The sequence below is a fragment of the Gymnogyps californianus genome, chromosome Z (genome assembly GCF_018139145.2).
Source record: "Gymnogyps californianus isolate 813 chromosome Z, ASM1813914v2, whole genome shotgun sequence".
In the NCBI taxonomy this organism is placed as follows: domain Eukaryota; kingdom Metazoa; phylum Chordata; class Aves; order Accipitriformes; family Cathartidae; genus Gymnogyps; species Gymnogyps californianus.
In genome coordinates this window covers 84,369,105-84,395,200 of record NC_059500.1, presented here as the reverse complement: position 1 = coordinate 84,395,200, position 26,096 = coordinate 84,369,105, and the positions used below count along the sequence as shown (strand labels likewise).

At 37.6% G+C, this 26,096-nt stretch overlaps 1 protein-coding gene across 5 annotated transcripts in view; it reads right to left on the bottom strand.

The window, feature by feature from the left end:
• The window catches only part of WDR7 (WD repeat domain 7), a 145,752-nt gene that overhangs the window by 91,702 nt on the left and 27,954 nt on the right, over positions 1-26,096 (bottom strand). For 4 of the 5 annotated variants that reach the window (XM_050912502.1, XM_050912503.1, XM_050912504.1 and 1 more), the window contains exons 12-19: positions 25,163-25,383; positions 24,267-24,462; positions 22,906-23,120; positions 17,756-18,525; positions 17,090-17,178; positions 11,101-11,219; positions 9,364-9,487; positions 2,067-2,180 (exon numbers count right to left, since the gene is read on the bottom strand). In XM_050912502.1, the coding sequence (XP_050768459.1) occupies positions 2,067-2,180; positions 9,364-9,487; positions 11,101-11,219; positions 17,090-17,178; positions 17,756-18,525; positions 22,906-23,120; positions 24,267-24,462; positions 25,163-25,383 (1,848 nt within the window). Of the gene's footprint in view, positions 1-2,066; positions 2,181-9,363; positions 9,488-11,100; positions 11,220-13,258; positions 13,349-17,089; positions 17,179-17,755; positions 18,526-22,905; positions 23,121-24,266; positions 24,463-25,162; positions 25,384-26,096 lie in introns of all 5 variants that reach the window. The other variant, XM_050912501.1, reaches the window with a different exon arrangement.

Sequence of the window (26,096 nt, the reverse complement as noted above, 5' to 3'; positions counted from 1 at the left end):
CTCTGCTTTTATTTATCCAGAAAAGCCTTTCAGGCATTAAAGACAGCAATACATACCACTACTACACTGGAAGACTGTTCATGCATGTATTTTCAGTGCATTTGAAGACAGACCCAATTTTCTAAATAACTCCTATGTGTGTTTTTTAAATGCTTAAGAGGCACTGTAGTGTATTACTGAAGTATTTTCCAGAAACAGGCTTCAGTGCTTTTCAGCCAACTAAGCTAAAATGCTTTAATCTTTAAAAGGACTGATGTGAAAGTGATCCTTTTAAAAAATTATTTGGATAAATGAAAGCATTTGGTGAATCTCAATTTGAACTGAAAAAAATCCTGTTGACCACTGCACACCAGCATTACTTTGTGCAGTCAAATCAATAATTATTAGCCTTAATAGGACCACTACAGAAAGGAGCTGCAACATATTTTTAAGATAAGGTTAAGTTTAAATTGTCTCAAAAGTCTTTTTTTTTTTCTATTCTACCAACACAAAACTAATTGTATTCAGTTGTAGACTGAAATTTCATCTTTACTCAGGATACCTTTTTAAAGCTCAACTGCTTTTAATAACAGGAACACTTTCTCTGTAAATAAAATTGTTACTACCATCAGATTCTAGCAACACAGTGGATAGCTTTCTGAAACCCTCAAAACTCCGTCTAGCACATAGCAAAAAACCACACATAATTTGGAACTTACTCCATTAAAGTGTCCCATCTTCAATCTTTCCCATGAAAAGAACATATGACATCGAAGGGGCAGAAAGCTGTCCCAGATACAACACACACTGGTTTATAATACTGCTATTGCTAAAGCTTCCAGAAAAAGAACCAGAAGGTCTCTAAGAGATGTGGAGCCAAGGAGATGGTATATGTTCCTGAAGGAAACACTGATCTGACGTATATGCTAGGGAAACCTGTGTTTCAGTGTATGCCGAGCCCATTCATTAATCTATTTTTTCCGAGGGTCTGTCCTCTATTCTTTGTTGTTTCTTGACAAGTCCTGCATCGTCCCCTAGCTGCTAAAGGCATTCCCAGCATCCTACCTCCCTCCTGGCTACTTCCAGTTAGCCTTTTACCCCCAACCTGTGTTAATGCTCCCTACTCCAGACAGGCTGTTCTTCCACCAGCAGTGATCCTGTCTCAGGTACCTTCAGCCAGAGATTTGACCCAAAACTAGATCTGCCATACTAACCATCTTCAGGTCAATAGGAATAGCTAGTTTTCTTTTAGACTTTCACAAAAATCTATACAAAGCTCAGCCCCCCCCCCCCCCCCCCCCCCCCCCCCCCCCCCCCCCCCAAAAAAAAAAAAAAGATAGCTTTCAGACTCTATAATCTTCAGTACGCTAAGCTAAAATACATACTGTAATCATTCAAGTTCGAAGGACACTGATATTGAGCATATAGATATTTTCCTTACAACACTGCATAAATAAGCATGAAAAAAGAATCAAAAGATAATTGCTTATAATCATACGCATATTTTTGTATGGTCTGTCATTTCAGAATATGTCTTGATGGACCAGAACTTGACTTTACCTGCCAGCCTACAATAAACTAGAGCAACAGTAAAAGGCTATATGAGTATTGTAAAAATGAAATACGCTTGAATTCTATGTGCAACAAACCAGCAGTGCTGGAAAAAAAAACCCCTCAAGTCAATCATGCACACTGATGATAGCACCTTTACATCAGATCTTTCACCAAGGTAAATGATTTAAGGGATAACTATAAAGAATCATATAAAGCCTTTAATCTTCAAGAACTACAAGCTAAACATGTTGGTTGCAGGCAGACTTAAAAGCTCAAAACACATAATATAGATAATGATTCAGAAGTAACACAATAACATTGTAGTAGTTGCATTTAAGCAGGTATTTAGTTTTTGTCTACAGCTCTTTTCTACTGTTGAATAACTTCATTTCTGATAGCACACATTTCCTCATAAGCAGCCTTAGCATATTTTTCATGAGAAAACGAAATACTATTTGGCAGAAAGTGTTCCATTTCCTCTGCACAGTACCTAGTATGTCAAAAAATAACATTTTCATTAGATTAATGCTCACCTGCTGTGATGTCGTCATCAACCAGATCATGCTCTTCTTCCTGAACTTTTGCTTCTGTTCCCAATGAATCTGGGCTTGCGCTACCAGTTTGAATGGCTTCTGTGGTTACTCCAGCTGAAAGAAACAACCAAACACCCACAAAAGTCAGTGATTTTGGTAAATAACATCCTTAGATCATGAAAAAAAAAGTAATTATCTTTTGATATTCTGAACCATGCAAAGTAACTCTATGAAACCTAGAAAAGCAAAGAGCAACTATTTTCTGGTTTCCCTTCATACTGTATGCAGACTTTTCAAACCTATCCTTTAAAAAAAAAAATCTTTTCCACACTGTAAATATCTCTTCCATATTTGCCTCTTTTTCTGCTGTCTTCTAGCATCATTAAAAATATTAGATACACATATTACACACTAACAACTTATTTAGCCACAAAATACACAGTTCCAGCAAAACTTCTCTTACATCTCCTCTCAATACTTCATTTCTCTGGCCAAAAAGGTGCCATTTTTCCAAGCGACCTTGGGAGTATATTAATTCAGCTGCCTCATTCCATGTCATTTGGGTTGGGATGCATCTGTTAGTTGCTATTAGAAACTACACAATGAACACCAAATCATGCCACATAACACCACGTGATTAAAGTTGTAATTCACCGATTTATACTCTGCCCAGTTATAATTTTTAATTATTCCCTATATGCGCCTTACCACAATTCAATCAAGGCATTATCAAAAGAAGGGTTTTGCTAAGGGTAGAAAAGTACAGCCTCACAAATAGTCTTCCCAAAGAGCTTTAGGAAAGCTAAAAAGCAGGCTGAAGGGATGCCCTGATAAGATTCTTTCCTCCCAATACATCCTCTATGTCAGCCTACACTATCAAAAATCTTATTGTATGAAGAGATTGCTGCTTTACTGATTGCGGCATTAGGTTTGCAATCCACAGGGGCACTAAGTCCCCATTAAAAAAAGGGCCACAGCCCTTTGTCAGCACCAGCCAAATTCCAACAAGAAATTAAGTGTCTGTAAATGACCCTGCCTTGTGGAAGGCAGACAGCTCTCGCTGACCGACACAAGCACCAGTAATAGCCGGGCACTGGGCAGCGGAGAACTGCCCACTCTACCTGCTGCTGCTCTTCTTCTGCTTTTAGATCTTTTTATGAAATCATTAGCGTGCCCTACTTCAGTTCTCAGTAGTTGTCATGTAATAACTTGCTAGTCTTCTCCAAACATATGAATGTGATTGTCAATGTTTCCGACCTGGTTTAAAGATGACCCAGAGTTAAATGGCTTTCAGGTGTGGATTCACAAACCTTGTTGTACACAGTGACAGGGATTCCCCCCCTGTGATTTATTAGGATACCAATGAAAATGTCTTTTCATTTATCTTTCTCATGAGTGCTCCAGATTTTACTTTTTTAGTACTGTTTTTAAATGCTAGGTATTCACAGCAAAGTAATTACTTATACCTTGTGATAACACAGCGATTTTGTCTGACAGCGATTTCTAACATTCTGACATAACCTCTCTATAAAGAAACTAGTACCTTTAAATAACTTTCTGAACATCCTTCCCATTGTGTCAACACACATAAAAAACAGTGACAACAAATATACAACCAGACTGGAACATACTGCCAAATCAATAGCATATCACTTCATTAAGCATGCTGGCATGACTGCACAGAGATCACATGCAATCACAAACCGCCCATGAACCTTATTCAGGACACTTAAAGATGAGGAGTCCACTGTTACGGTGCCGCTGTTGCAGCCCCTGGGCATCGCTCCGTGGGGGCTTCACCACTTCCACACAGACACCAGGATTCCCGCACCACTTCACCAAAATACTTTTTGGTCTTCGCCTTCAAGCACCAACTATTTTCTAACACTACTATCTATTTGTGTATACCCATTGGAGTCGGCCAGTGTGTTGAGGGGAAGAGAGGAAGTTATTTTTTTTAAACACTGCTTTACGTTTTGCATTGCAAGAAGCTGCTAATCTCTGCAGGTACAGCAAGCATCTAGCTGTTCCCCAAATATCACTTCCATAGTCTAAAAGTCTTTGATTTCTTTCCACACCCAGAGAAGGGTGAAGAGTTTTTGCATGCCTTTTGAAAACTGTAGTATGAAGGCTCTGACTGATGAGCTTTCATCTCAGAGGGAGTATTTTCTGTGGTTGAACACCCAAGCTGGCAGAAGCCAAGGGTCTAGCAGTCCCTAAACAGCGGGTTTAGGCTGGGTCAAAATTCAAAGCCCTTATTTAGTTATTACCTCACCTCTTTCCCTGCTTTCTAGCCCTGAGTTGCTGAAAAGAGGCTGATTTTCTGTATTAGATGTGCTAAACCTTTCTAAAGAGCTTAGCGAGACTAGTTATAATGCAAAGGAAGGAAATAAGTGCCTCTGCATGAATTGATTCTAAGTAGTGTATAAAAAATTAGAAAAGTTTATTATAATTTTATACAATTAAAATAAAAATATAAGTAAAAATCTATTTAATCAGAATAATTAAACATTCCCCCCCAAAACACTGAATGGATAAAGCCAAAAGGGGAGAAAAATAGCCATCACACAAATATGTCAGACAATAAATTATCATCTCCTCTCAATGAAAATCCAGTAAGAAGGAACATGTATTCCTGGACACAAGTGTTTTCTACATAATTCACCAAAAACGTTTTAGAAGTGAAAGGATCATAAAACCCTGAATGTATTAGAAATAAGCCAGTCGACATATTAGAAAATATTGGAAAATTGAGATATACTTGTATTAGAAACTTACGCCATTATTACAATTTACTATTTACTGCAGCATCCTAAACTCATTATTCATTTAATACATTAAAAATGTTGCAGCACAAAATTATTTGCCTTACTTCTTTGTGCTCTTTTAAGCCAAACCTTGCACGAGTAAGATGATCAACCACATACATAAATAGCAAAGTCTTTGGGGTCCAATCAAACTATCCTTACTCAATGAAAACTTCCATTTAAATCGATGGAAGTTTAATTAAGTTTTACTCAATTAATCTGGCTTTAAATAAAACTTTCTAACAGAAATATAAGTCTACTAGAAATACATTCATAAAAACTGACAACGGCATATTCGTTATTATAGACTTTTCATATTTATTTTGCTTTCCAGTGATAACACGGATTATTACTTGAAGCAGCTTGAAGAGAGACACAATTTAAGAATATTATTTAAGTTTCTTTAATTTTGTGCTGCCACATTTTTCACTTAAAAATAAACAGTAATTTGATACAAACATTTACCTGAATGAACTGGGTTTTAGCAATGTGGGAAGCAAGAGAAGTGTCTATACTTAATTTCTGGACAGAATGTACTGAAAACAGATTTCTGCAGAGACTGACCAGCACTGCCTGCATCCTGGCAGCCCGTGACAGGCAGCCTGCCTGCCTCGCATTAATTCACTCCACACCGCTCCGATCGATCCCGGGCAGCTCCCAGCCGCCCTGCGCGCTGCCTGTCTGCCAGCTCCATCCGCATCCCACACGCACACAAAGGCCGGGGCAAGATAACCTTTTGCTTTCCATTAAAGCCATGGTAGCCATTTTTATATCTGCAGTAACATCACATATTTAAAAATACATCTGTCCCTCCAGGGCTTGGCAGACAGACCCACCACCAAGAGCTTGCAGGTGTCCCACTGCACAGAGCCCCGAAACGATGCCTTTGGTGTTTTAAGAAAACGTTACACTGGCCAAGGTAAAATAAATAAATACGAGAAACAAAACAGAAACATAGTATTCAGCAAAGGAATCCCTTTAAAAAGGGAATTTAATTTGAAGAATCCGTCTGGCACTGAAGATAGCCCTTGCTCATAAAAATAAGCAGGTAGAAAAAGGTAGTAGCATTTTTCTCTTTTTAAACTTCACCTGAAAACATGTCCTCGTGGCAAACGCCCCACGGACTATGCAGCATCTCAGAGATGATTGTGTGCTGTGAAAATGAGGAGCAGACAAGGCCATGGCAGATATTTACAGTCGCACGACATAATCTTAGTAGATACAAGATGAAGCTTTGAAAGCTTAACTGTTTTCCTCCCTGTGGGAGCCTGAAAAATACCAACACCTGCAACATCTCTCATAGGTTTAATTCATAGCATCACTTATACATCCATCCCCATTCGATGTGGGGTCAACAAGCTGACATGCCAATTTTGGATTTGAAGGACCAAATAAAACAAAGATTTATTGTTCCCCCTACAAGGCGCTGTGAAACGAAGCCTAATGCGTCCGAACACCTGAACTGCAAATCGTGTGATGCGGAAGCCGTGCAGGCAGCTGCAAGCGAGCTGCTCGGAGCAGTGGCAGCGTAACGGGGCCCATTCGAGGTGGCCCCCGCAGCGCAAGCTGGCGGTGTGCTGGCAGACCCATAAAAGAGAAAATAAGATCTGCTTGGCTTTCTCCCTGTTCCTCCACCCCACCATCTACAGGGGGACAATAATCTCTCTTGCATCAGTTAAAAGATTATTAAGAGATAGCCCTGTGCAAGTCTGCCTGTCTTTCAAGTCCCCTGAACACATTTTATCAAAAACGCTGGGAGACATGCCAGTTGCTTGATCTGTACGAGTAAGGTCATGTCCCAGAATTACTATCGGATCTGAGCACCAAATACGCAAACCGGGAAAAGATTTCATCTGTTTGCTAGTACTACACGCTTAATTCATTCAAGAGCCAATTAAATGCACATGACAAAATATATCAGCAGCAAGCTTTCTATTAGCGATTACCACTTGTTTTAATTAAAACAAACCTGTTAATGTGTAAGAGAAGCATCACTTCTACATCATGCATATAAGAACTATTGCAGCATAACAACATATGCTGGACACAAAAATATGCTGACAATAATTTATGCCCCTATATCAAGATGCAAAATTGAGAGAAGTGGAGGAATCAAAGCAATATTTCTTTATCTTTCATATTTCTTCTCCTTACCTTTCTAGCATAAAACTATACTTTCCAGAAGTCCATTGCATCCATTTTGGCCATCCTAAATAATTCTTATCCCCTTCAATTCCTCCCCAGACCTTTAAAAAACATGTCATTTTTAAATTATGTCTTACAATGTAACTAATATACACACTTTACCCACAACAGCAACATTTGTAGCTCCTTATTTTGTTTCTCCTTTCTGATATCCTAATTATTATTCTCCTTCAGAGTGTCAGCATCTTTGTGTACGTTCATACAGACCATAACACTATTAAATGTCTTCTCAGCCCTGTCATTCAGGAGAACCACAAACTCTGTAACCTTAATTCACATAGTTTTCAACACTTAATATAAAAAAAATTAATTCCAATTTGCTAGTCATTACCTGTTTGAAAGGTTTTCAATATCAGTGCTTTCACAATATTGAACATTTACATTCAAGTTACTCATTCAGCCACGCTCAGCTGATTTCTCTATTTTATATTTTCTTCCTTTGTTTTAAAACTTTCTTGTTCTGACAGAGAAGCACATCCTAATTTAGTGTTAAAACAAACGATATGCTTTGATCTGCTAATGACTAACAGAGGCCAAAAGACTGCTGTATACGTACTTAAATTGAATGCATACAAAATACTGAAGTTTTTTTCTTAAACCAGTCAGTCCCTGACTATTGCTATAAAAATGCATGCCACGCTTCTAACCTGAGCACAAACATAAGCACAAGAGGCAGAACAAAATATTATGCTTCCAGCTGACACACACGTAAAACAGAAGTGCATACTCTTCTCTAAAACTTTCAAATGTAATTGTTTAAGTAATGAGGAGTACCAGAAATAGCAAATTACTGAAACACAAATTACTGGTTGTTTTCAAGTATGTTAAAAAGAAGTTCCTTTTTTTGGAAACAGTCAACTGGCTAAAGCAGGCACTACAGAGTGGTTTATATACGCTTCAACACAATTATGTCCATAACCTTGTACCCAACAAGGTCATTCAGTATCACTCCAGAGAAAAGAAATTAGCAATCATCAACAGCTGCTATAGCAGCTACTCCTGACAGTAAGGGCAACTATAGCTGTATTCTACAATCTGAGTATAAGTGACCTCAGAAGTTCAATTAAAAAAATACATCCTAATACACAAAATGGCACAAATGTCTATCAGTATGAATCAAGGCTCTTTAACATGTGTATACAACATACTTTCACTTATTACTCACTGCTTGGCTGCACATCTAACTGTGCAACAACGTCCCCGTAATAAGGCAAATGCTACACTGCTAAAGGCTCTAATTAACAACAGCTTAGTCTTACCAACAAATTCTCAACATCACTTTAAAGTATTGTGTTCCATGTAATTTATGCATTCAATTTAGATTTAATAAGATTATTACACATCTCAAAAATCAATTGGTATTTAAGAGATCTTTCTCTGAATAGAAACCACATTCTTCAGTGGAAAAAGAATCTCATTTTAAGAAAGATGAATACCCACAACTTAAAAGCAAACATTCTTATTCATGAAAATATAAATTTTTCCTGGTTTGTTATGTATATGGCAGATGCGTCTGGACGTGATTCTATAAGGCAAGTTTCTAGATGGATAATTGAATAGAGTATCTCATGATGCTGACAGATCTTCCAAGAGTATACTCTTAGAGTCTGTACAACCTCTGCTTTAATAACAACAAATAAAATGAAAATAGGTATTTTGGAGAAAAATACAACAGATTAAATAGTGGTCAGTAGCGATTTAATTTATTTGGAGAATAATCTTTACCCACTATCTCTTTGCAGCACTTGGTAACCAATGGCTTTGAACACCTGACTGGGCAGGAGTTGTATCAAACGTTTAACAGACACTGACGGACATATACTGCACAACCCTGCATTAGCTCCTTTCAGAATCCTTTTATACTCTCGGGATGCCAAAGGATCCCTTTATAACAATTTCTATAATCTAATTATACATTCTTTGAAAAGGAACGTCAGTGTTTTACCACCAGTACCTTGTAATTTTATCAGCCCCTTTCATAGCAGGTTTCTTCCCTGAAAACTCCAAACTACAGCCTAGCCCCTCAACAGCAGGGACAGCCTTTGCAAAAGACACTCCAATCCCAATGAGATGCACTGAAGTGTTCAATTTACTTAACCAACATTAGTGACCTGAAGTGATTTCATGATTATGAAATTACTTGGAAAGTTTCAAGAAACTTTTCTATATAAATCTAGATTTTTCCCCTAGATTGGCAGTACTGTTCATAATTCTGTGTACAAAATGCCTTTTTTTCTTTTAGCTAGCAACCAAGTTATTTTCAGGTTTAACACAGCATTACTTACGTGATATAACGCTGTCAATGTACTGTGGTAAATAAGGAGCCCAAGCATCAATGGTTTCTTTCCGACCTGCCTGCTCAATTCTTCTCAGTTCTGCTAGCAATAAGGCCTGGGCAGCTTCTCTTACCTGTAAAGCCAACAGGAACGTCGTACAAACTCAAATATCAAATATTTATCAGTATGTTTTCAGTATAACTTAGGAAGAACAAAAAGCACCACTTAAAGGAAAAAACTTCTACAGAAAACTAAACTAAGCTTTTAGAAGCCATTCATTCTTCCCCACCCCTCTCCACCTTAAACACAGAAGCAAAATAACTATGCATATAGGACATGCCCCAACTATGATGACTCTTAACAGGACAGAGCAAAGATGGACAGCCCCGTGAGAAGACCAGGGGATGAACGTCACGACTGAGTCCCTGGCACGAGTGCAGTGCATAAACTAAGCAGCTGTCCCACCTCCTCCCGGCCTCCCCGGACGTGCCTTTCTCAGCACAGACAGCAAGACCGACCGAGGCCGTCTCCCATCCCGTAAAGTGAACGGCAAGACAGGTTTCTCACTCAAGGAAATAAGGGTGAACCTTATGCTTGCGCTGATGCATTGAAAGGCCACCAAAATCCTTGTTTTCTAGAAACAATTTGTGATCACCCTTCTCTACAGCGTTTCCAAAGTTGGGTCCAAAATTCCAAATGTGCAATAAATAAAGTTTTTCTAGGTGTCACGAATGTTGCAATAGAAAAGCAAAACAAAAAAAATCACTTAAAAATATTTTTTCCCATGAGATTTACTCATTTACTACATATTATGGAAGACTGAACAATGAAAGCAGAGGAAAATGCACATAAGGTTTCCCAAAGTTTCAAAAGAAAAAAAAAATCCGGGTTTTTACACCAACAAATACAAAATACTATCTTTTACTATATGACCCCTGTTAATATCACTTGTTCCACCTGAAGTGTTCATAAACACACACATCATTTTTGGTCTAAAAGACTTAACGCACAAGGAAATGATTTGATCAAGGTAAAATAAAAAATTGTGGACAAAGAGTATAAATACACTACCCTGACACTTAACTGGACTTCCGTTGCTTACAAATTTTAATGAGTTTCAAAGCAATTACCCTCTCAGGAAACCATCTCACAGTATACCCTATCTAGCAAAAGAACAGGCAATCAGGTAGCAAAAAACCTATACCCAATTAAGTTAGAGGACCGCTGAGGACCTACAGCCTACAACCCAGCTCTGTCACTCCTTTCCCACTGGGAAAGTTGCACACTCAACAACTTTTTTGCCACTACAGCACAGGTGTAGTGTTAAGGCCCACCAGTCATTTATCAAACAGCTGGGTGACAAACCATTTACTGGCTACTGTATACACGCTCCAAAAAATAAAGCAACTCAGCAGTCTCTTGGAAAATATAGGGTAGGGTTTTTTTATTCCTAATAAGATTCTTAATGGAATCATGAAAGTTTTTAATCCATTAATTTATTTTTAAAAAATACATACAGCATCCAGAAGGTGAAATAAATAAATATATCTACATGATCACTTTTTCAACATTTTGACAGGTTAACTGGAAAATTAACTTACTGAATCTGAAATAAGTAACAACTGCAGGAACTTGTGTCAGACAAGAATTGTTGTTTTTTTTTTTTATATTAAGGGAAAATGTGATCAGTAAAAGACAACGTAAAAACCCAAAAACCTAGCAGTACAAAATTACTACTGAAATCACCTCCAAGCATCGATCCTGCCACCTGCGAGCTAGCATCTCCAGAAGAGGAGGTCTGAATTTATCCAGTCCCAACAGGTCGGGGAGCATTACACAGTGCATAGCAGCAAGCTGGCTCCACCCTGTTAAAACACATCACAACAGGAAGATAAGCATAATAAACACTGAAGCAATTTTAAGTTCAAAATGCCATCAAGTAAATTTACATTGGCCACTGGCCTGGTACACAGTAGGTCTTCAGGAGAAGGTGGGAGAAAGAGGGAGAGGAACAAAAAAAAAAAAAGAACAAACAAAGAACCAGTTTTGCAGCAGAGCAACAGAATTGTTTTTTCTGCTGTGGGAACCTGGGGCTCACCCTGTCATGGGCTGCACCCCGTCTTTACTGATTCCAGCTGACCTCAGGGCAGGCTGTACAGTGCATGTGCTTTCTGTATCGGACAGGAATGAGCTCTTCCAGGCATAAATCATGTCTTGTGAACTAGCTGGTCAGATCTCTTAAACACATGCAAGGGTCAAATGAGACATCAGCAGAAGACTGCCTCAAATCAGTCCTGATTAAACACAAACTTCCCTCTTCCTCCCCAGCCCCTCTCAAAAAGACTTCGGTATGTAGTTGCATGCTTGGATTTTAAACTTGCAGCCTTAAGAATATACTCAACATACATATCAAATACAAAAAAAAGTCCCTAAAAATATTATGGCCAATTTTTTTGCAAAAGCATAAGCCATGGTTCCGAGTTCAAGATTTAGAAGCCCTGTTCAAACCATAATTAGCATTACTTATCATATTTAATGTCCTACATGCAAGTGTTATATAATTCAATTACAGAAAACTTTGCATATGAATTACCACTAGAAAGATTACATAGAATTTTCTGTCCCGTTTTAAAAGGTATGCAAATATGTACAAGCGCATGTTTGTCTATCCTTCTTCTTTCCATCTAAATCTTACTTCAACGTGCTTACTTCAGGTGCATTCATACTGCAAGCCTGCAATATTGCTTAGTTAAAACCAGTAAAGATAAGCATACCAAGCTCAAACAACATAGCTTGTAAACATGCTTGTAGAGTACTCTACACAAAAGAATTCGAGTATTCTGCTCTACATTGACTTGAGAAACTGGAGAAATACTTCAGGTGAGCATATAGATCTGTATTTTTAAATTGTCAGCAATACCGAGCATAAAAATCTAAATATTTTAACTAATAAAGCTCTTCATGGTGCTACAAGAAAAAAAAATCATTATGTCAATTTTCCTTAAAGAAAAATGGATTAAAAAGAGGAATTTCCAATTTAAGGGAGCGCTGTTTCTACTACTTGAGATGCATGAAAGCAGGAATTTATAGCTTAGTAGTAAGGGCATAAAAATTCTGATTTAAAGCAAATTGCCAACAGGGATACAACGGGTTTTTGTTTCTTTGTTTGGTTTTTTTGAGCCAATCTTTTTGGCAGAAAGACATTCTTCATAACGTGGATAAATATTTATTAGAAAAAAATCATCCCCAACACAAAACCCAAGTAGTTTAAATAAACATTAAGTTTTCATAAAGCACCAAAAATAAAATTTAAATGACATGAAACTGATAGTTTGTTTCATTTTAAAAGGAGCATTAAATTTTTAGTCTTTCAATTTATAACGCGGACTACGGAGTGTTGGTGCTCATTCGTCTCAGGAGCAGAAGACCTGTCCCATGCTCCTCCCAGCAGGTCTTCTGAAGGCTCTGGATGGGGCCGAACCTTCGCACCGAGAAGCGGCACTCACACCCGCAGCCGAGAGACGGGACACGGCACCCGCGTGGAACACACCATGCGTGTTGCGGCTTCTCTCCTTCATATACTACCAATGGGTAAAGGCACATGCATTTTCCCTACTTAAAAAGGGCTGAGATTTTTTGTCAAAAGACAACAGCGAACCCAAACAAGATCCAAAATATCATCTATGATACACTAGTGGAGAACTGAATTTACACACAGTCCAAGACACACAGACTGGATCTGCTCACCCTCTATCAGCATTAACGGCAAAGTATACAGAAACCCTCATTGCCTCTCTTTTTTGCAAAGAAAAATCCCTACATAGATCAAACTAAAGTCATGTCATAACAATGATAAGGGACATCAGTTGAAAGACAAATAGATACAAAAGTGAGGAAAGAATACCTTCATTGACTAAGAAACAGGTATGTAAAGTAGGAGCAGTGTCAGAGCCAGAGTGACCAGCTTCAGTGCTAGAAGAAACAGCAGGAGCAACTTGCAGAGGAAAGAAGAAGAAATAAAGAGAAAAAAAAATAGGAAAGTGAGGAGAGCAGCTTCTGAAAAACAGATTAGTATCACTGAAGAATGAAAAACAAAACTGGAGGAAACTGTGATAATATTAAACTTAAAAAAAATTCTAGGTTTTACAAGAAGTGCAATGCCAGTGAGAGGAAGACATGCAACTGCAGAGAAACACAGATACACTAACAGAAACCTGCATGTTTTGAAAAGACAAAAGTACCTGTAAATAAAACTATTACAAATGTGTCTTTAGATAGCTAGATTTGGGTTGACAGCACAGTTGACTATGAATTTTAAAACCAGGAGTTTTGCTGCTTCTTCTTGTGCTTTTCCCATATTTAGATAGATTTGGAATTTGCACTACTCATTAATAACCCCAGAAATAACCCCTTTTAAACCTGGGCTGTCCCAGCTGTCACTCTAAAATGTCACAGAATGTATTACTGATGGCTAGTTTTAACACAGGTTCATTTTAAATGTGTCCCCCTTCAAATAATTTTAAACCTTTACTGAAGAAAGTTCTAAGAATCTAAAGCAGAAGCATACAAAGCGTGCTACAGGCAAGCAAATATAGAAGAGCACAGTTAAAGCATGTTACTCAAAGCAGTATCTGCAACATTTATTTTGTAAACTGCATCATTTCTTGGTGCAAATGAAAAAAAAGCAGTTCTAAATGTTATACTTCCACTAATGCTTCATGACTTAATATTATCACATGAAAAGATGCGCAGACCTTATGGCATACACATGCTACAACCCGAGGTCAACATGGAGATTTAGAGGTCGCTATCTGACACTTCCTTCCTATAGAGAAATTACCATATGTCATGCACAAGCATCTTCAAATTAATCCCCCTCTCTTATTCCGTTGCAGAACAACAATAGGCTCAAGCTCCTGAACCGATTAAGCATTGTCTTCTGAATGGTCTGTTTGCTTTTCATGCAGTGAACTTCTTTTGTCACTGTGGGACATCTGCATCAAATCTACTTTTTCCATACTTTCCACACACATGCATCACGATGGCACGTGTACAGTGACAGGATGACCAGTGTAAATCACTTTGACAGCAAAACCTAGTTTCAGTAGAAGTATAAAAAAAGCTATTTATTTTATGAACAAGATTGTTTGTAAAAACACAAACCCACCCCATACTGAAACTAAAGTCTTACTCTGAAGTTTCTTTTTTGCCTCGTTTTGTTGTAGTTGTTCACTCTCTTGCAACGTCAGTAATTGCAACAATCACTGTAATGGAAGCAGCTGGCCCATGAGCCAAGTAGCACAGAGCTGTGCTCATCTCAGGACAAATACAGGTCAAATTGATGGAGATCAAGCATGTCATAAAATGCATTAATTGTATCTCTAACTGATTTTTTAAGAATATCACTAGAAATTTATGAGTAGCAAGATACTGCAAGTAGTGCACAATGGGATGTAAAGGTAAGACACTGAGGAAACTTATGACCTAAGAGCACCACTTAGAAACAAACCCATTTGCCCCCAAGAGCATGCAAGACATGCCACCAGACACACAAACAGATGACCATTTAGGAACAGGAGTATTTTTCTGTATTTTTGACAGCACACAGAATTTCATTTTTATCTATTGTTTCTCATGAAGTTATAAATATTTCCACCGGGTAACTAAACTAAGTCTATCCCCAAAATTAGCAAAGCTATTTCAAAGAAAAATTAGATAGTTGTCATTCGGGAAAGAAAGACCATAATGGAACTATATCTTTAAAAACAAAACACAGACCCTCTCTGTGATTAATATGTTTTTTCTCGCATTGAATTTGCCATATAGGCACCATCTTTGAGAAATTCCGACCTTTCAAATAATTATCTTTCAAAAAGGAAAAGTAAATAGCTGTAAAAAACCCAACCAAAACCAAAAGAGCCCCACATGTTGAGACAAGAGCCCTGATTTTTTTTTTTATTTCTGCTTTTTGTTATTGACTGCTACTTCTCTATTTATGTAGCACACTTGATCATGAAAAAAGCTTGATGCATACCACTCCTGAAACTGATTTTTCCCTTTCCAACCAAAAAATCACAGTAAATTAATATTTATATTGAGGAAAAGAATAAATACACACAAATGTTGCTGATGGGCAAGCTTCCTCCTCAGATATAAACATCCCTCTTTTTCACATGTGAGTGAAGAAAAATTACACAGTTGATGTATGTTACCTGTTGTGCTTACTAGCTCTCTAACACAAGAGCAGTTCCACAGTTTAAAAACATCTTTAAAGATGTACATATATCTTCATTGTACATCTTTGAAGATTGTACATTGTAGTAAATACCACAAAGTATTTGTATTCTGCAAAATGCAATCATTCTACATATTGCAAGTTTCTCCATATTCATATAGCTTGAAAAGACAAAGTTTTAATAGTTAACAGGTAAAAGTTAAAAATAAAAGATAACTGCCATTTTCAAAGGAAATTTAAAATAAGTCCTGAAGGATATCTGCTTTGTAGATTAGCTAAAAGAAAAAAATAACAAAACACATTATGGAAAAAAGAAAAACCTCCTCTTCTGCCCTACAGTATATGCACGCAGCTGGGCTCACATCCACAAAAACCCCAAACAACTGTAAAAAGAGCAATGACATGTATACTTTTCCTCTTCGTTTTATCCTACGGCAAAACACGTGTGACAAAGGTTACAAACATACACTCCCCTCAAGCCATAAACAACCCTCAGCTGGCCCCACGCAGGTTTTACTCCCCTGTTATCCCAGCGGCTAAGTACTGTCCCTCCTCTTCTGGGCACGGCAGGCACACTGCCCTGCGCTGTGCTGCCTGCGCTCCCCACCAGCCCGCATCGGCTGCCTCCCCAGGAGTCGCCCCACACTCTTCCCAGTTCACTTGCTCCTTCGTTCTGAGCTCAAGTCAGAACTGGCCACATCACGGTGGTTTACATTTACTTTATTTTTGGCATTAAGGGTAGCAGGTCGTTTGCCCCATCAAACAGCAGCTCTAATTTAAAGAGCGAGCAGGAAGGGGCCTCCTCCTCCTCCTCCGTCTCTCTAGTCCCAGCAGAACTGTTTCTGTGTGCTGCTGCTGCTGCCCAGAGGAAGCTCTAGTCCCCGCTCCACTCCAGCAGGAAATTCATGTCTGATCTTGTGTACATCCTTCTTCTACATCACATGTGGTTCTATATATCCTGTACTTAACCATTATACTTATGAAAGGAAAGACACAGTGCAGACTATTAAAGGATCCTTCAGTATCATCCACTGCCATCATTCATAACTACGAGTGATGAAAATAGCAGCAGCGGTAGAAGTAGTGTTAAAATAAAATAATTTCTTCCTCCTTCATAAAAAGCAGAGGAAATGTATACATACTACTTAGATGTGTTTACCTTTATGCTTTAGTTTATTACATCCCGAAGCATTTTTGTATTAGTCTGTATAGCCCTTAGTTACAGACTTTAAACCTCTTGCTATCACCTCAACACCAGAATGTTTGGCAGCACTTAAAATATGCAAAAATTCATTGTCAGGGAATGACTTCATGACAGTATCAGCATCTTATATTGATTCTTAAAAAGGTCTTAGTCATTAAAATTTTTATCTAGAATATTACACTTTTTCCTTGCACGTAGAAGCTAGCAATATTTTTATCACTTGATAGTAAGGCGATATATCATTTCAGCTCTTGACACTGAAGTTACCAAATTGTTTCAAAGCAAGTGATTTTTACCTTGCTTAATTTGTCCTTGGGCTGCATGACTTGAAATTGAAGGGGGTGCCTTCACTTTTGACATCTCAGGAGTGCCTGGCCTAGGTGGCCTAAACACAAAATATACATAAAGGGGGAGAAGAAGTAGGATAGGGGAAGAGGAGGGAGGGGGGGGAAAAAAAAAAAAAAGATTATTTGCTAAAGATACTGTGACTAAACACACTTTGAAAAGCAGCCCTATAAAAAACAGTCAGTTTGACAGAAGAAAAAAAAAAAAGGGTATCTCCTTTACATTTCCTAGGTAAGCTTATTTTTTGGTGATAAAAAGTTCATCTCTATGTTTTGATTTATTTAGAATTTGACCTACTCATTATAAAACCTCTTTAAAAACAATAAGCACTAAACAGGAGGACAAAAATGGCCTACTGGCACATATGTTAATACAACTCCATGTTCTATTAACATTGTAAATTACGTAGCTCTGTTCAAAGCAATACAGTTATCTTGGCATAAAAAATTACTACATTCAAGAAAGAAGAAATACACACAGTTCCATCTAGGTACCAAAGACTTTCATAGCCATTTAATACATCAAACCCCACAGTAAAATTAAACAAAATAAAATGCTGTATTAAAATAGGGACTCTGAAAGACAGTATCACAAGTTCAGGTGAACATCTGCCGTACCTGGTTGGACCTTTCTTCATGTGGTCTCCGATAAAAGTTGCATTGGTCATACTCATCAGTGTGTTGGCCAGTGAGATAACAGACAGGAGATGCTGAGTGGTGACGGCACGTGATACACCGTATGTCCCCTTTCCGAGTCCTTCTGTAATGGACATTTTCCTTCCTAACTCCACACTATCATACGACGGTTTGCCTACAGGCTGATTATAGCCAGGAAGCATCAGAGACATGTGGCCTCCTCTAGACAGGAGGCCAAAGGACACTGAACAGTGTGGCTTAAGCATCCCAAGACGATCAAGGCAAAGCTCATCTAGAACAGAATTCAGGCCCCAGGCATGAAGACAGGACATAAAAAGCTTTGCTGTATCCATGGTTAGATTATATTCTAATAAAGTTAATGGTTTAGATTTGCTAGAGTGATATTCTGGGTCACCATCTTCTCTTCTCTGTTTTATCGATTCTTCATCCTCATCGTCGTCATCAAGAAGATGCTCTTTTATATTCTCTTTGATTGTTTCCTTGACCTGCTGGAAGAGGACGGCTGCTCGCTTACCAGTCAAAAAGGAGCCTCCTTTGTCAGACCCACCAGAGGCTTTCTGTAAATTCTCCGGAGAAATGAGTGCAGTGTTGGGTCTGGAGGCTTCCTCAGTCAGTAGCTGAATAATCAGGGCTTCTACATCAAAGAAGAGCACATGTATATCTGGATCTGTTAAGTTAGTCTTTATAGCTTGAACCATCAGGGAGTTATGTGAGTATTTAGGTAAATTCCCCTGAACAAAGAAAAAGAAAAAAAGAAAAAATTTTGAAATTTCAGTTGGATTACTTTCTTAACACTTTTCACAAAAGTTAATTCACAAATTAAGGAAGTTGTGAATGATCAAAGTTTGAAAACTCACATGGGTATAAAACATGTTATGATAAATGTTATGAAAACATCAGAGAAGAATTTTACAGCACTTTTCACAATGTCAGGAATGTCAGACTTGTGATCAGGTGCTATACCCCTACAATACAGAAGTTTCAGATAAATAGAGCTCTCTAGATAAGACAGAAGTTCACACTTCTTTCTCATGAATTCTAAAAGACTATAGTTATACTCCAAGGAACAATAAAATCTCAATATTTTGTTATTAAACTTAAACCACATTAAATATTTCATATTTGGATACTGAAGTATAGTATCAATTTATGCCATTGGAAAATAAGCTACTAATAAATTTGTTCTGGTAGGCAATTAGTGTGATTAGTGTGTCACTTGTTGTTCACTCCACTACTTAAGTCCATCTTCTTCCTCCTTCCCTTCCTCCCAAGGAGGGGGGGGGGGGGGGAAGGAAAAAGAAAATTAAAATGCTATGGGATAAAAGCTGAAAAAAGTCAGAAAAGGAGACTGGACAAGAGAACGTTAACATAAGTTTTTAAGCATTGTGAGAACTTTATTCTCTCCATAACCAACACAAAATTATGCTCAAGTACTTAGTTTCCTCAAACAAGTGAAAAAGAGAATCTTTTAACAGAAATAAACCCTGTTCAAAAGTAAAATATTATTTCTCCTTTTTTACAATTTAATTAACATCCTGGAAGACATAAGGTTGAATATTCATGTTTGATGCACAGAATTACAAAGTCAGAGCAAGAAAAACCTACAGGAGAAGCAGTTACTAGGCTCGGTGATGAAGCAGCATTCCTGATGCTTGTATTAGTCACTGCAGAAGTTAAACCCTGTGCTCAGCTGACAGCTAAGTCTAAGGGAGCACATAAAAACCATTACCCTACACAAGCCTAAGAAGGGCTGCAGGAGAAATGGTATTTCTTCCACAACTGATATAGCCTGAATGATTTGTTCAGAAAACATCAATCTTTACCGAAAGGAGAATTAATGCAAAAGTTCTTAATATATCACCAATAAGAGCAATAAAATCAAGGCTCCTATGTCTTTTTTCATCTATAACTTAACAGCCTTAACATGACTATAAACTCTTTCAGTTTGGTAGTCTCTAAAATTTCCATTCTCTGTGGTCTTTTTTAAACCACAAAAGCACAATTTACAGCTGGATAGTTATTTAGAAATTAACAAGGCTTGCAGTTTTTATATATACTGTATATATATATTTACAAACAGGTATGCATATATATACACACACACACACTAGACATATACAGACTATGCAAATAACATACTCTATATATCATGGAAAAATTTGAACATTCTGTATTTATACACTAATTCGTGATAGTATATCATGATGTCTGTAGAATAGCGTAGAAACTGCTTTCTTTGTTCACTGACATGAAGCAATGTGCACATCTTACGAAGCCTTAAATACCCTGGGTCATAGGAGTGGTCACCACTGAAAATGTGCTGAGCTACCAATACCCATTACCTTGCATTTTTCAACCCTTTTCATTCTATTTCTGAACACTAACAAATATATTTATCACTATGAATCACAGAAACAAATGTATATTCTACTTAACATCTTATAATTGGGAAATTGGACATGCATATGTACCATTTATTTTTTCTCAAGGATTTTTTTTCAAGACAGTAAGCATTTCTAGTCCTACACCACTTGGCTGCTTTAAGTTTTGTACAAATTTCATAGCACGTGTTTGAAAACTGAAGTAACTTTTATATACTCCTTTTCCATTATAGCTGTAAAGACCCCCAAAATGCTGTTGGCATGAAAGAATATCCACCACATCATGTTCAATTATTGTTTGGTGTATGAACCTGGCTTTGAAATAAGCATATTATTTTAATTTTCAAGGTTCTCATTCACACAGATTTGTCTCTCGTAAAGCACTCTGCTTTTTCTGTGGCTATTAGTTACTGTATATCCCTGAAAAGCGCAAGATTGTTTCTTACAGTAGAAAATTTTCAGAGGAAAAACTTCTCTCTCCAAAGTTTTACATTAGCTTTATATTTGGAAACCAATTGGTCCAAAAGAGGCTCCAGTACCCTGACCTGCCGTCAAGAGCAGCTGATGATCCAGCCACAGCTTCCTCACGATTCATTTCTGACTGCTACTTTGGAGCAACTCAAGAATAACCTCTCCCCTTGACTGCTTCACAGCAAGAGGCCCAGGGGAAAAAATAGAGTAAGAAACTGCTCCTTTAATCCTGTCTGAACATAATATGCACAAAGTGTATTTATCTAAAGCAATCCATTATGTTAGTCTTACTTGATATTGTAATCTTCATTTTTCTACCTCACTAATACTTTATTTAATTTGCAGACTTAATTTAAAGCTGCTAATATTTCGCTTAGTTAGAATGAATACCCACATGTATTTTATTGTATGGTGTTGAAGTGGAGAAGAGCAAGTACAATTATTGGTTTGCTTGCTGCACTCACTAGTTCTTGCTCACTTTCAGAGGATGCTTTTCAACAAATATTTTACATTATTCCAATGCACTCATTTTGTAACAAACAAACAAACCAGATACCAAAAGCACACGCGCACACAGCACAATACTCAGAACATACCAAAAGACTCTCCAACAATGAAATGCAGACCTGGCAAAATCTTCAATACCATCTGCTATTCCACTAGAATCAAATAATTTTTAATTTCTGTCTTTCCTCGAATTAAAATTCATTTCACTTATGTAACGAAGTTAAGGCACTACCAGAAGGGAAATTCGCATTTGGTCACAGGGATTATGAAAGAAAAATTAAACCGAGACCATCCTCCTTACTCCTTGTTCTTACATTTCTCAGAGGAGCTGCAGCAGCGCGGGCTGGCTCACCGTGCCAGACAAACAGCCAGGGCCTAACACAATCAGCAGTAGAGCAAATAGCCAAATTCTGCTCCTTTCCCTGTGGTCAACTTGGAGAATGAACAAACTATGCTTGTTAAATAAATTTGCCATGAGAAGCAAATAATGGATAATTGAAAGCAGAATAGAAATAATTAAATGTCAATAAATAATAGCTGCAAATTATGTTCTACAATGCACTGATTGGTTCACATATTCCTTATTTATTTAAAAAAATATAGTTATTTTCTCAGAATGTAATGTAGGTAACTTTTTATTAAATGGTCTCTGATAATGGTCACAATGGTAAAATTAAAAGCAACAATATAACCAAAATACTTTAGCTATTAATCATCATTGACCTCTGGTATAGAACGCATTTTGCTGTGCTACGTATCATGACTTTCTAGGTAGCAATACCTTCGTTAGATGTGTGGAACCTGCGCATAAAACACGTACATTTGCACAGCACGTACAAACGCAACATTCATACTTACGTATGTGAGCAGTCATACTGGATGCAGCAGGAAAAGCAGCACACAAGTTTGAGCACACATGTATTTGTGGAAACATGATGGTGTTGTTCTAAGGAATGCTCTCTCTAAGTAACATTTCTTTTCCAAAGAGAACAGAAGAAGGCAAAATAAAGAAAGAAGTGACAAAAGCCAAGCCAGCGGGCCGCTGGGAGCAGGGTTCTGCTGCTCTCTGCTGGTCACAGCCCCAGCTACCAGAACGTTAGCAGTCTGCTTAATGAAAAGGAAAACAAAAGCAAGAATACAAGCTCTTTTTCTTTGGACTCTGATAACATTTCTGAATGGCGCTGACAGACTAAACAAATGAAATACCTGTCTACTCTGACAGGTCTTTATTAGGAAAAAAGTTATGATGAATGGTAGCACATTGGAATCACCAATAAGAGCAAATGTAAGGAGGACACAACCACAGAATGGCTAAGGCTGGCAATCCTCCAGTCCAACTCCCTGCTCAAAGCAGGATCCACTGGAGCAAGTCGCCCAGGGCAAGGAAAGCCTCTTACATACTTCTCTAACACGTGACTCGAAGGATATTTTTCCCAGTTTCCTTCAAGATAATTTTGCACTTCCTTCTATTAATCTTTAACAGAAAGATAAAAATTTTAAAAAGTCAGGGGTCATACTCTTTCTGTGACAAAGTTCATAAAATCCTCACAAGGTCAGGACTCACCTTTCCTCTATATTTGGCCAACACAAAAAATGCATTTAGTTTAGGTCTTTCTATTAAAATTTCAGAGAGCTTTGGATAAGAACCTTTCAGTTACAGTGATGAAGACTTCCCATATTTTATTCAATTATTTATGGAAATAAATGTTTCGGGTACTGCATTAAAACCAGACAAACTGAAACACAGCTTACCTTGTCAGACGCTTCGGAAGCGAGTAGGTTAGTGGCAAGAGTCTGTAGTTTCTGATGCGCCACGTTTTTCAGAGCAGCCAGACTACGCCTAGTCATGGCCTGCTTCAGGTTGACAGCGGGATGGCTCAGGGAGTCCACAGCCGCTGGGACTGCCTCATCACAGGCATTCAAGATTTCCACGGCTGTTATTCCCATCACACACCTGTCCAGAGCACCTGCAAGTATTTTGAAAAGCATGAGTTTAAGCAGAAACAATTCAGAATGTCCAAAATATCACAAGTACAGCAACGGGCGAAAATAATTTACACCACAGGATGCAATGCATAAAGCTTTCTGTTGTGTTAACAGCTTTTTTTAGAACTAATATTCCTAAAGGAATGGAATTTTCCTAAATTTCCATAAAGTTGAAGGGTGTAAGGAAAAACACATTAACAAAATCAAGACAAGTTTAAAAAACCCACAATGTGATTCTGTACCGACCAGAGAGTGATGACTGCAGTTACTCAACATTTTTAGTGGAAGACTGTTTTCAATCATTTTGAATTCCCTCTCCCACCCAACTACCTGTGTGGATTAAATTTTCCATGATCTCAGGTTCCTCTCTGCTTCCTAGAGCTTCAATAAAAAACAATTCTCATCTACTTTTCACAGTAAGCTGAAAATAATATTCAGACATTATTGCAGGATTGTGTTTTTTTTTTTTTCTTAAGTGAGTTAAGGAGTTAAAAGGTAATTACATACTGCATATAGTTTGATTCATTTTTTCCTCACTTCCTCCCTGTCAAATATCACAAAATTTTCTACAACAAAGCTGTTTTTATTTTATGCCTTGTTGCCCATTCTGTTAAGGCTCATTTTTAGTTTCTTCTAAACTAAGCGTTAGTCCCTTTTAAAAAAAACAAAACACACCAAACAACAAAACAAACAACACAAAAAACCAGATACACACTTTCTTCACTCTGCAGATGAGGAAATTATTGTAGATTCAAGGTGCTGCACTTCTACACCGAGCTTTCAAGAAAATTGCTGAGGAAGCACGGTCACTAATAAACTGAGAGAACACTACATGTGCAGCCAACATTTTAACTGGTCTCTCCAAAGATAACTAAGAAAACATTTAAGGGGATGACAGCCACAGTAAGGTATACTTCTCCAAAACTAAATGAGTTATTCCAAATACTAAAATATGTCTTTAACAGTAAGCTACAAATTTTGGGAATATGTGGAGTGCTAAATTTCCAAATATGAATGCGCAAGAAAATTTTAACTCTTCTCTCAGATGCAACTTATACAGAACTATAACCATATATATATATATATAAAAAAACTTGTTTAATCAATGTCTTTGAACTTAACCTTACCAGTATCCATTTGCCAGACGTACACAGACCCATCCGAACATCCTACCACCAAATAGTCATCGGAAGGCCTCCATTTTATTACTTGAATAGGGAAAAGGTGACGGGATGCCAGCATGATGCATTTTTTCTCCCGCAGACTCAGAAGACCTACTGAGTGATCACTGGCAACAGAGCAAACACAGTGCTGGACTCTTGCCTAAGAAAAAAAAAAAAGAAAAAAGAAAAGAAATCTTAATCATAATGCAGAGAGTTTGCATTTAATAATATCTTCTTCACTGGACCAAGCATGGTGATCAACAACCGATTTCATAAACAAAAACCAGGCACAGAAGTCTATGGCTAAACTCACTGAGGTCACTAGAAACAGTATTTCACTTGCAGAAATTCTCTTGAATCCAACCTCTTGCATATCATAAAGAGCAAACAGGTATTAGAATCTGTTATCGTTGAGCAAAAAAAGAGAAACCACCGTTTTCAAATAAATCAAGACCATTTTGTTCATTAAATTCTACCTGCTCATCCAAGTTACAAAAGACAAAATTGCCTTTAAAACCTATGGGCTAACTGGCGGGGAATGCTTGCCTATCACATTCGCAAACACCTTCACGGGAAAGACTGCTTCCAAGTCATGGAAATCCTCTCCCACTGTTAATGCGGTACATCATAAAATGCCAAGCATTTCCCTAGCTAACTAGGTTTTAATATCCAGTTTTCCCACTATTTTTAATCCTTTACGTAGCTAAAACATGATGCTAACAAAACCAAGATTATACATTGGTTCAGTGCTACATCTTCAGTACTTCATATTACATCCACATTCTCAAGAAGCATTTGAGGAGCTGTACCATTTATGCAAAGTGTGAGACAGGTTATCAGACATATTATGTAAAACTTACACTACAGTTTTCTGGTGGAACTAGAAGCTGTGTAATTTCTCCACCATGTACACAGAAGATATGTTTCATCTCTCCAGAGAATATATCCCATATGATGACTGAGAAATCCACACCACCTGAGATCAAATACCTTTGATCATAACGAGAAGAAACCTGATGAGGATACAGTAAACATGTAATTTTGTTTCGATGGCCTCGGAGAGTCCGGTGAGGTGGCCAACCTGAGAAATTCGGTAAGGGTGAAAGGGGGAAAAAAGTTTAAAGAGAAAGAGAGAGAGAGAATGTAATTCAATAGAACAGTTAACAATTCAAAACATTGTTCTTGATTAAAAAACCCAAACAGACATACTGCAATTTTTGACAGAAGTTCTTATAGAATTAGCCTTGGTTTTGTTTTTGTTTTTTTTTTTAAAGTGTTCATAATTTTTTCTGCTGGACATGGACTGAATGATTCCTTTTGTCTTGCTGTACAACCTCACTTTAAAGTAATTCCGCTGTCTTAAAACAGTCTCCTCCCCCCAAAAAAATCCCCAGAAAAAAAAAAATTTAAAAGGCCAAAGATGTGAAAAAATAGATGCCCTTCCCCGTCAAACATGAATTTATCCAAGGTTATTACCAAAATGACCAGTACCAGAAAAATTGCATAATCTTACTCTGCAGTGGCCACAACAGTGACGTGCAGGTCTGCAGTATCATGCATTTGGTGCTTGTGTGGAATAGGTTAATGACATCAAATTTAAATTTACAAAGGAAAATAATTTTTGTGAACACAGAGCAAGAATGGTGAGTCTTCTGTTCACTGAGATCAAATACATTAGTTAAAAGGTTAGAATGAGAATGATTTAACTATTGCAAAAATGCTTAGAAAAACTGTCTTTTTAGACGGCAAATTTGACAAAATGGGCCCAGTAAATTAAATACCAGAATGAAGTAT